Below are 12792 nucleotides of genomic sequence, written 5' to 3' on the forward strand. Positions count from 1 at the left end.
GTGCATAATTTTATAAAGAAATTAAAAACCTTCGTAAGATTGTAAAAATTTGTTAATATACAACGAATCGGTGTAACAACGATTAGAGGATCAAAAATATAATTTAGAAGTTCAATTTTAACGTATTACAACAGCGGCAGCATGATACAGGGGAAAAAACGGCAGCTAGTTAAACAAAGAACACGCGCAGCATTTTCTATGGGGACTGTACACTGCCATGCACCTGGTGTTCCAAGAGCCCCACACAAAATGGCAGCTTCCCCCCTTGAAACCTGGGAATAAAGAAGGGACGACAATACTTTCTCCCCTCGCGGGCTAAACACCGGAGGGCTTCGACCAGCCCTTATCCTTCCGGCCAAATGGTCGAAAATAAGCGAATAGGTCGGCAACACGTCGTTTGTCAAATAGGAACCTTTTGCTCTATTGTTCGGCAGCGTATCAAAAAAAAATTAATCACGCTTCGACCCTTCTTCCGCGGGGATGTTTTTTTCCATTGAATTTTTTCCTTTCTTATCACATGAAACCGGTAACATTCGATCCGTCGCTTTATTCAAATTATAACATCCGTAATGATTAAAATTTTAAATGAACATCAAACCGTGAAATCTTAGATAATTTTTTAAAGCATAAAATTACTTTTACTTTGTGCCCTAACCTTCAAATGTATTAGAGTCTCGAAATTTGGTCTTTGGAACTTACCACATAAAGTTATAGATCTCTGAAACCGGCAAAGAGCCTGTCTGACTGTTCTTTAGCGCCATAGCGATCAGACAGGAATACGAGTATGCTGGTTTGGGGTACGGCTTGTCGTCGTAGTCGGACAGATCAAACTCTTTCTCCCTTTTCATTGTAGTGACAGTGGTCGTTCCCGGGCCGACGTGCATGTTGTTATTGTATATTTGTTTCCTCACGTGTTGCGGGGTTTGGTTTGGGCTTTGCAACACTTTGAAGTTCTGTACCCTGATGCTGGACATACCGTTCACTTTGGGGGTAGCCTGTGTCCTTGCGTATTGGGGAGAAGTGGTCTTTATAGTGGATATGGAAACAGTTTTCGACTTGGTCGGTGTCACGGGCTTTGAAATTTCCTGCTCATCCTCAGAGTCCTCCTCGGTCTCCGTGATGTCGTTCTCATACTGTTCTGTCTCGGTGTCGTTCTCGATATCATTTTCCTGTTCATTCTCGTTCTCATTCTCGTTCTCTGTGCAACTCCCGGCTTCGTTCTCCATTTCCTCTTCAACATCAATCTTCTCCTCCTTGATTTCCCTTTTCGGTGAAAACGAGAAATGCCTCCTGGTGTTGTTGGGAGTAGGACTTCGGACTGCTATGTGTGGCATGACTGAGTTGGGATTCACCATGATGGAGGCTGCATCACCTCCGCTGAGGTCTAAATTGAAATTGCTGGAAGAAGAAAACAAGATCAAGCGTTTAGTTGTTGAGATACTTTTCAATGATGGAGCTATATTGCGAAGCTGCGCACGTCTTGAGTGGTTCTCAGGAGAGAGAACAATTTGTAGCAATGAAATGAGCACCTGTTTGAACTGTTACTGTTGCCATTCAAGAGACTGGTGGATCCAAACCATCCGCTGAGATCATTCTGGCACCCAATGGGATCGTCATCCATCTCTAGGGTGGACATATCTGTGAAATTGAAGCCCAACTCTGTGTGTCCACCAATGACACCTTCAATTTCGCATTTAATGTCCACGTCCAGCATTTCCTGAAGCGACAGACTGTCCGTGCCAAGATAGTAATCCATTGTGAGCCAAGGGTCCCTAGTTGGTCCCTGATCCAGCCCAGTACTGTGTCTACTCTCCGTATCCAACATTCACCTGACTGAAACCAGAAGATACCAATGAGACATTCTATTCCACCGAGAATTACTCTATGAATAACAATTAATCTATTTGCCCGTGCATATTGCAAGAAACAGAACAGACTCGAGGAAATGCAGTTGAGCCGTATAAAATTCTAAATAAAATATCATTTTCTTTACAAGTAAGTTACAACGAAAAGAAATAAATCAGACAGTTAAACCCAATTCTTTCCCACCGTTTGTAGAAATGACTTCTCCAGGTCAGCTAGAAAATATGGGTTTCATTAAAACTTCGTTTCGTGTTCATCGATCATTCTCGCATGGCCGTCCATCCTCACGCTATCGAGTTTAATATTCTGCCCGCGCAAACTGCAGTTTGCAACTATGCTCGACGCAGGCACAGCGGGCAGAGCGAACGTTAAGAAACTCATGAAACAGCCCCCGTACAGACGTTAATTAATGAAAACACGGCTGCAGTAGCAACTATCTGCGCCAGCGCTTCGTGACTAATTAATTTTCAACTAAATGCGACGTGTAAAGAGACGAACAAGAGCTAGAGGCCAAAGAAAAATACACGACCGAGCCCCCCTCGACACAGCGCTATCGCCAATCTCATCATCATACGTTTTCAAAAACAGAACACAGTCCCATAAAATAATTATCCATGCCAGCGTTCTCCAACGAAGACAAACAAGCAAAAACCAAAGTCTAGCATTCAAGCATAAAAAAGAAACTGTTCACGGCCATGAACATCAGTTTCCTTTCGACGAAAGGCTCGTCCCGGTAAATTTCGACGATTTTATCCGTTCTAAGGATCATCCTTACGATCTCCTGTGGCAAGGCCAATAGATTCTCGACCGTGTCCGTACGCGTGACCTCGTGAGCGGGTGCGCGCGCGCGCCCTCGGCGTGTGTGTCCGTGTACACAGAGGCCGTGCACGAACGTGCAACGAGGGTCTTGAACCCACAACCGGCTTGTGGGTGTGACTGACTCATAGTACTATAGTCGGTTTACTATAGGAGCGCGTGGACTCGTAGTATTTCCTCCTCTTGCCCCGTTCACCCGACAACGCTTGTACCCCCCACCATTCGGCCAGCTTAACTGTTCCGCTCGTCCCCACTCCTCTGACTATACATTCCCCGCTCTCGCTCTATCGCGCGCGGAGGCCATCTTTCCCTCTTCGTCGGGCGCACATAACCTCACACAACCAATGGAAGAAGGCACTGGTTGGTTCTGTTGCGCTCTTTGATGCTCCGTCTTCGTCCCCCAGCCGACCACAGCCATCGGCCCGTCTCTCTCTCGCCGGGTTTTTTATCCGCGAACCCTTTTTCCACATCTGTTTCTTCGAACGTTTGATGTCCTGCCCCGGCTTCCCTGACTCCTCTCGCTAGCGGCTCGATGATTCCGACCGGCTAATGACTACTCCCTTCGCCCGTCCCACCTTTTGTGTTCCGCGGCTCTACGATCCTGAAGATGTTTATTTTGGGCGCCCGCGCGCACACTCACGGTGTGATTTCACGGACTTACTAGCAAGATCCTGGCTTCATCTATTCCCTGTTCCTCCTGACTATTCGCCTAAGAATTTTCCTTCTAGCGTGATCGGTATTATTGTTATTCGACATTACCAAAATACTATGAAGCCTCTTGAAGATTCTAGAGATTCGGTTCTCGGTTTGAAGCTATATTGGAAGCATTTTTCTTCCGAGGATTTGTTTCCACCGTTGAATTAAATTAATTCTTCCCGTCCCTCCCCCCGTCCCAGCGAAAAACGAGACCGCGCATTACCGAAGGACCTGTATTATTAAAGCCCGATACTTCTTCCCGACTCGCATCTTATTAACGATCCAAGGTATTATCAATTCCTTTTTTCTCTACGGGCCACCATCTTCTTTCTCCCCTTCGCTGCCCCGTACCCCTCGGTGATACCAAGCCAAGCATTCTGTACGTGTTTGTCCTTCGTGATTCTTCGTTCCTTCATTCTCCGCAGGTATCCTCTCCTCGTGTCTACCCCCATCTCTCTCATTCTATCTCCCGCTCTCTCTCATTCTCTCCATCCTTTCCTAACCGGGCTTCGATATTTATTTCTCCGTCACGAAGAATCCCAGTCCCCTCCGCGCTACCATCAGGCCAGCTCTTCGCTAACTCTCCCGCGTGTTTCTGTCTTTGGTGGCTCGAAACTGGTGGGACGAGGAATGGGGAACGGGGAATGAGGACTGAGCCAGCTGTGGCCTACCGAGCGGGGATAAAAAGAGGGAGAGAGATAGAGAGAGAGACACATACAGAGAGCAACGCACACGTTGCAATGGATGCGCTATTACGTCCACCGAATTGTCGGGGGGAAGACGCAGATTAATAACACCTTTCTACCATTAGCGAATTGCCGCTCGCTTTCCTGATGATTTGAACGCGATGTTAAACACCAATACGCATTATTCAGAGAGGTTAGGGACGCTGGCTGAAGAGGTTAGGGAACGGCGACCGCGATCGGGTAGAGATTAGGTGCGAGAAAATTACGAACGGCGAGTAAAAGAAGCGAAGCGAGGAAAAAGGGAACAGAAAACTGACCCCGCTCGCAGCGCAACCGGCTGCGGTCTTCGGTGTAGGAAGGCATTCGAGTTTCTGGCACGGCGGAACGATATTTTCAGGCGTAATGAATCTTCGCCTCGCTCGACGACCGGCGTGGTTAGTTGATCGCGGTTTTCGTCGCGACCCCGACCTTTTTCCAGTCACCCACTTTCGCGACGAAATGTCATCGGGATTGCGACAAAGAGTTACAATAGGGAAACGAACGAAGGGAAAATGGGAACTACCGGGTTCGAGCGAATTCGACTTTATTATTTATGGAGCAGGCGTGCACGCCGCCTAACAAACTCCATGTAAATGCCGCCGTTGCTGGTAATGGACAGGGAACGTTTACACGGAGTCCTCCGCGGAATCTGCGGTCAGATGCAATCGCCCATGCAACTCTCCGTGCATTCGCGATGCACGCGCTCGAGCTTTTCGACGCGGTTAACAAACTTTTCACTCGTTCCCAGTCCAGTTTTCGCAACGGTCTCGGGCGGATTTCACTTCCCACGGTAAGGGCCGACTATAGTGCGTCAACTATACCCGAGGTTGTGCCTAGAGTTCGCTATGTTTACATGTTCCCACGTCAGCTGTTGTGTACTGTAATTCTAACTATATCTGCAATGCTCGAACGGCAACTATTAACTATACCTTATGCTAGGTACATTTGAAACTGATAACTGTATAAGTGTTTCAACTATACGTAGAATATTACTATGTTTACTATATTCTGGTGTAGACTTGCAACTTTAGAATTATGTATAAGATAATGTACCTACTATGGTTTTACAATAGATGATAACTATATCACTTGTCAACTATAGTATAGTTGAAATTATGAAACTATATTCACACTATATTTAAACTACACTGTGTATACAATATTCTGTACACTTGCAACTATACAATTCACCAACTATACTCAAAGTTGCGAGCACAGTGTACTTCATATACAGTGTGCCTATTATATTTAAACTACACTGTGTATACAATATTCTATACACTCGCAACTATATAATTCACCAACTATACTCACACTTGCGAGCACAGTGTACTTCATGTACAGTGTGCCTATTATACTTGCAAGTATTTCTATAACGAATTTTATCTACAATGTGAACTCACGATAATACTGACAACTATATCACAATATTCCGAACATTCTGGCTGATATTTCGTAACAACACCACGTGTAAACTACACTTGCAACCACGTTCGAGCCTTTCACCATTCACCGCAGAGAAAAACCAACACGGTTGCTACAAACCGGATCGTTTCTCAGACAACTATACTCCGCGGCTCGTTAATGGAATCGATGATCTTGAATCGCGACGTCGAAAGTTACCATACGAATCGGCCGGCCACTCACGGCCGCCGCAGCCGGGCGCAATTTTCACGGACTGATAATTGCAATGGATACACGCCGCGATCGAAGCGTAACGACGGTCTCCAATTACCTCGTTCACGTCGCGAAAACTGCACTACTATACTTATGCCGAGTCACCGAGGATTCTCACGATAATGAATATAATGTTGCGCGCGTCGACGAGTTGATCTATTATTTTCTACTAACCGGCTGTCACAATGTATCATTGGTCTGATAACTGATAGCACCGCGACGTAAAAGATGTACACTTTCGAGAGAAAGGAATGAAAATTTTAAATGAAAATTGACATTTTCGTAGATACCAATCATAAGCCTTATTAATCATTGATCATTTAATATATTACAGATGGCATTATAAATGCGTTTTGCACAATAAAGGTAGAAATTTGTGTTGAACAAAATCGAGTTTGAAATTTTTTTCGTTGTCTCATTAATCACCGTTAATTGTATATAATGAGGATAGAATAATAAGTATGTTTAACATGTGATAACGATAGAAATTTACGTTCAATAAAATCAAATTTGAAATCTCCTTCAGTTGTGTCACTGTCAATGCTATGAAATAGTAGTACGATAGTAAAGTAAATACGCTGATAAAGTAGAATCTTGATTATCTGAATTAATTAACACCAAGACACATTGAATAACCAAACAATATTCAAATGGTGGAATAATCGAACAGTTAAAACAAATGAAAAACAATGCGCATCACTGGTTCGAATAATCAAGGTCCTATACTTTCTAACCCACACCGTGAAACAAAATTTTAACTGCAATCAATCTTCTAAAGAAGCAGGAAATAAAATGGTGGATCCCGAAAGCCAGTGAATGAAGGGACATGTAACACGATTAGCCGCGTCTGCATCGAGTTCCCCGTTTAACCGAAGAATGTAAGCATTCACATCTGGCCGCTCTAATAATGGCGCCCGAAATCCTGTACTCCGAGAGATAAATTACATTCTGAATGGAAATTCTTGTCGGGGTAGAAAAGGGAGGCAAAAAAGGGAAAAAAACGTCGAGGAGAAGGAAGCTCGGGTGGAGGCAGGAAGGAAAAACAGGCCAGACGTTTGATGCAACCAGACGTCGGGGGTCGTGGACGCGAGCCGGCCGAGTGCATCGAGCGTTTTAGAACGCGGCGACGACGACCAGACTCGAAAACAGACGAAAATAAAGCGGCCAAGGACCAAAGGTTGTGATTCGTCAAGATCGCGCGGGTGAAGGACCGATTAGCCAGTGGAGCGAGACGAACGCGTATGAACGACCTTCTGATGATACGTTCTGTGATCTGATAATGTATATTTGAATGTGCTATGTGTATACATACTATGTACAGTTGGATATACTAGAGTTATATATACTGTGTATAGTTGAATGTACTAAATGTGTATAAACCACGTATAGTTGGATGTACTGAAGTTCTATACACTATGTATAGTTATGTACTAAATTTATATAGACTATGTATAGTTGAATGCACTAAATGTACGTATTACTACGAATAGTTAGATGTACTAAATTTATATAAACTATACACAGTTGAATGCGCTAAATGTATATATTGCTATGTTTATTTGAATTTACTAAATGTGTATATACTAGGTATAGTTGGATGTATTAAACGTATATATACTATACATGATATTGGTACAAAGTACCAATATCAAAGAAGAAATTCTGTAATACAAAAAAAGTAACAGAAAAATTTGGTTTACTTATAGTAATAATAAGTAGCAAGTGTACAGTTGTAGGAAATTTTAAATGCATTGTATGCTATGCATAGTTCAACTATAATTCTCTATTTTTTAATACAGATGGCACAAAAATGTACAGTTAAAAGATAAAAACTGTTATTGTTTTAGTTGATTGAAAACAGAACTAGACCGACGTCTAATGGGTGAGTTCTAGCGTACATGGAATATATTATTCGTTCATCAAGGACTGGTTGTTTGTCTAGTGTTTCCCATACCACATACGATTGACATTTTAATGAATACTGTGAGAAAACTAAAAGTAACTGGGTCAACTTGCTAACTAGGGTAAAGCGTTTCACGTTTGCGATCAAGTGTGGGGCAATAATGTATTCAAAGACGAATGAAGCATATCACGACAAACCGATTCGAGACTACAATACCAATTTACCACCCGTTGGTGAATGTTTGGCGCGTGGCGGGGACCGAACTCGCGCAAAAATAGATCGTTATCTCAGTGGAATTTGCATACCGAAATTTCAATGGACTCTGATCAAGTTTTCGTAGAAATTTGAAAAATTATTTTGCTTTACTAACTCCTTATTATATTTATTATTATTATTATACTATTCATTATCATATTAATGTAAATTAATAATAATTAATAGTAAATTAATAATAATAACATAATATAAATACAATATAAAGATAATTTATTATATTATCATATTAATAGCTAGTAATATAATAATAACACTAATATATTCCAAATATCTTTTAGCATCCTATCATTTTCGAGGAATTCGATCAAATAAATTTCTCGATCCCAAAATTGTGTTTTTAAATATATTCATTAACCCCTTGCCTCATAATCACGTATCAGACTCGTGGTGACGATGTTAAACAGAATTTAATATGCATAAATATTACTCGATTCTCTTGCATTTAAATTAAATATTATTCTTCTGTCGTTAATTATTATACGTTAGAGCAGACATAAACATGGAATATGCTTAGAATCTTTCTCTTCTTCTCAGTAAATGATTAATGACGAAATAGGTGTACCGATCATAGTTGAGAAATAAATCGTAAGGCAAGGGGTTAACAAGGAATGAGTAAACTCGTCATTTACCTTTATTCTTCGAGGGCTCCCAGTTTTCTAACTTATTCACTCGTTCTTGCATCGAATTATATCATAATACCCGTGAGAATATAAATTAAATTACAATCCCCTTTATTATGGGACGAGACGCTCCAGATCGTTATCGTTTCCTCTTACTTTTACCCGTATATATTATTAAATCCCTCCATAAAAAAAAGGAAAAACGGAGAAGAAAATACGTGTCACATATTCTTCCAAGATCTGTATCGTACCAAGAGCAAATTGAAATTGACCTGCATAAAAATGTTCTCAACCCTCGGAACGCTGTGTTGGGTTTATTGGTCGTTCGCTGTCTGGAGAGGGATAATTCGAACAGTGACGTAGCCGTTCGCGTTAGCCGCAAAGTGACGATATCCTTAGGCACCACCACCAACGCAAGTCTACAACGGAAAGCGTAGAAACAGACGACACAAATTATATAGTTCCTTGCGACCCGACGGTCGGAGGGAGGAAGACGAATACGAGCGAGCATATATTTTTCAGTTTCTCTGTTGTCGACTCGTTGACAGAGGCAACGTGGGGAGGAAAATATTATTTAATGAAGTAATTTTGATTTTATGTGTAAGTTGGTATCGCTAATATAATTTATATTAAATTATATTCAAATGTTACATGTATATTACGTGACATTAAATTTATATTAAATTAGATTAATGTATTACTCATGTATTGTATGTGAATGATGTAATTTTTATAATATTAAATTGTATTCAATTTTTGATCATGTTATGTAGTTATAATTTGAGTATATTAAGTAACTAGGTTACCTATGATTTAATTATAAATTAAATACCATTATAGCAAACTCCATTAAAGTCCATTATAGCAAACAGACACGATATAAAATAGTACATAAATATTATATTACATAACCGCATAAACGAATATCAAAAACATTTTAACATTTACACATAGAATTCTTATATAATAAATCAGTTTAAAAAGAATCGATTGACCTTGGTGTGTGAATTGAATATTGACTGAACATTAACTAAACACAGACTAAATATTAAGAAAATATCAAGAAAACATTTAAAAAAATATAAACGCTAACCGTATCGGTTTTGTTACATTAAATTATATTAAAATCCGATTATCAATTCCGCGTGTTACTTCGCTCTTTCAACTTCATATCAATTCCTATATTGTCCAATCAATCGCTTTCTCAATTTTCCTTTTGCTTCTATCTCCACAAAGAAATCTATATCATCTAACTTGTTTACCTTTATGTTCTGGCAATTATTTGACTGGTTACAATAGGAATAAGTACACACGAAGTGCTGGTATGGTTAGTGTTAACCCTTTGCACTCGTATGTCATGCTGGAGATGACAATACAAATTTGTTATGGAACGTTGGAAATTCTTTCAAAGAGTACCACGCTTTAAAATATTATAAAAATTAAATCTCATTACAATAATAACAAATAAAATAAATATAAAACGTTCAATTCTAACGCTGTAAATTACTCTCATTCGTTTCACTAGAAATAAATACAAGTTTACATCCAACAACATTGAAAATACATCGAGCGTCAAAGGTTAACCCACGAGTAGGCGTCTCTCAGTCGCCAGTTGTTTGACACAGCAAAATTATAAAGCTTGATATTTAATATTAAACTTTGTACAGTGCATCGATATATGAAATATTATAATAAAACAGCCTCTTTCCTTAGTTTATACACGATTTCTCGTTAAATCAGTTTGGAAGAATGTTGTTGGTACTTCGTTAGAAAACATTGAGTATTTCTAACGAAAAACTTCTGGACTGCAAAGGGTTAATAGGTTAATTTGAGTGAAGATCCATCTTTTACTCATCAGCGCCGGTGAGTCTCTTGCGACGGCCCTGGCCGCTCCTCAATGTCTTTGCGCGAAAACTTGACCGAGGGATACGGGGAGCAGACCTTGAAAAAGAATGTCTGCTTGCCCGTAATAATATCGCTGAGTATCAAATGGTCGTTCCACTCGATCGTTTTCTCTGAGAACGACCGGCAGGCCGACCGTTGGATCGCCGGTCGTCCCGCAACACGAAATATTCGAATCGAAATCCAGGCTAGATTGACTTCAACCGGGCCTTCCATTTGTTCTCCAATTAGTGGACGCTAGAAAATGGAGAACGAATGGGACACCGAATTTAAACCGTCTGCAGTCGAAAGTTTTCCGCTAGGAATATTCAACGTTTTTCAGTGAGAACGACATTCTTTGATACTGCTTGAGGAGAGAATGTGCATAAAATATATGTAATTTGTATTAAAAAAAATTACATATATTGTTCTCGTGAAAAACTTAATTAATGGAGTTATAGTGTTATATATAATATTGTGCTTTGTATAATGCATCGATATGTGAAATATTGAAATAAAATAGCTTTGTTTCTTAATTTGTATAAAAGAAGTCAAATATATTATTCCCATAAAAAATTTAATTAATGAAGTTATATATATATATTTATATATATATATATATTTTTTTTAATTCTTAAGAAACAAAGCTATTTTATTTGAAGATTTCACATATCAATGGATTATACAAACCATAATATTATATTGTATATAAGACTATAATATTGCTATATCTAGCGATGACCGAGACTTAAAGGGTTAATTGTCGATCGGATAACAGGGAGGAATAACGCGAGGACCTGTTCACCTGCGAAAAAATAGAAAATAACCAGTTCAGAGATAATTGCGAACCGATCGATTGGTCACAGTAACTGATGATTTCATTAATTAAAGCAACTGATTGGGACAAAGTGTAACATCCCTAATTGGTCAGTAACTATGTACGTTTATTAGATTATATTACTCTATTCTCATTTCAACTGTGGTGTAATATGTTAATTACATTGGATTAACATGGAAATAAATGTTAATTTGTGCATATATCCGAAGAGAGATAATTGAATATTCACAACTGAATATTAAAATGGTCACCCATGTTTCTTTGATAGATTAATGTTTTGTATATCGTAAGTCTATTGATAGATTTTCTTTCCTGTTTATGTTATACTGAAAAAGGGTGATGACGATCTCAAAGGATCAGATTATTTTATTGTTTATATCATTTAATGATCACTGTAATTAATGTAATAAAATAATTTCTTGGCAATTATTATTTAGTGAAAAATTATTAAATTAAGATTTCTCATTTCATAATGAAATAATTGGTAACATAACGAAATAATTCCGTAGAGATGATTATGTACGTACTAATTATAATGATAAAATAATAGCTCCTAAAGAAATGATTACATAAATCTTTACTCCCTAACCTTCGATCAAACAACCACCAAGCAGAAGAAATATGAAAAATATAAATTTCCATCACGTAGACGTGCAAAATTCATCAATTTTGTCTCTAAATGATAAATTCGCTTGTCTCCGCAGGTGGGCGTGATCTTGCACACGGCCATTTGCGAGGAAAGACAGGCCCCCGAAAATTGTATCTGGTTCATGCAAAAGGATAATCTTTCTCCTCGGTTGGGCTCTCTTCAGCTCGAGTTCCGAGAAGGGTCCTCGAGCGACAGACGATCCTTAGACCCCGGAGCTATTCAACCTGAAATCCTTCGCAGGTCACAAAAGGGTCCCTCTACACCCTAGAAACAGCCTGCCTCTATTTCATCCTAGACCAACCATCCCTAAGGCTTTTGATCCGGGTTTAACTTATCTAAAACGATCTTCATGACTTCTGGAGGAACCTGTTCCAACTTTGACTGATGCACAAATAATTCTTACTGTTCATCCCCTACAACCACGGATCGTCAACACGGCAAGAATCGCTTTCACTGTACCTAACACGATATTTCTTCGTATTAACACTAAAACTAGCAGACGGATCAAAATCACTCATTCCTGATTTCTTTTTTTGCAATTATTAAAAAGATAACATGTTTCTCTGAGAAATTATTAAAGAAATTGATTTAGCATTACGCAAACTGAATTATAAATCAATTGCAGTATCAGTAGATGCACTCTTGAAGTTTCTACGGAAAAATTTCAACCAATTGAACTGCTCGGTAGTTTTAGTGGTAACGCATTGTTGATTCGCAATTTTAGGCAGAAGATATCCCATGTCACCGGCTGTTATTCCGTAATAATATTTACCTTCCGTAATAATTATATGTATTTTTTATATAAGGAACTTATATTTCTGTCAATTTTGACCTAAAGTTCATACAAT

General features: G+C 39.4%; 1 protein-coding gene across 3 annotated transcripts in view; it reads right to left on the reverse strand.

Moving 5' to 3' along the window:
- The window catches only part of jumu (Forkhead box protein N4 jumeau), a 32773-nt gene that overhangs the window by 5746 nt on the left and 14235 nt on the right, over window positions 1–12792 (reverse strand). The window contains exons 1-3 of one of the 3 annotated variants that reach the window (XM_031974038.2): window positions 5158–5869; window positions 1530–1833; window positions 700–1398 (exon numbers count right to left, since the gene is read on the reverse strand). In XM_031974038.2, coding sequence (XP_031829898.1) covers window positions 700–1398; window positions 1530–1825 — 995 coding nt within the window. In that variant the 5' untranslated portion in view covers window positions 1826–1833; window positions 5158–5869. Of the gene's footprint in view, window positions 1–699; window positions 1399–1529; window positions 1834–2049; window positions 4314–5157; window positions 5870–12792 lie in introns of those variants that run through there. The other 2 variants (XM_076364983.1, XM_031974037.2) reach the window with 2 other exon arrangements.

The sequence above is a fragment of the Nomia melanderi genome, chromosome 2 (assembly GCF_051020985.1).
Source record: "Nomia melanderi isolate GNS246 chromosome 2, iyNomMela1, whole genome shotgun sequence".
Taxonomy (NCBI): Eukaryota; Metazoa; Arthropoda; class Insecta; order Hymenoptera; family Halictidae; genus Nomia; species Nomia melanderi.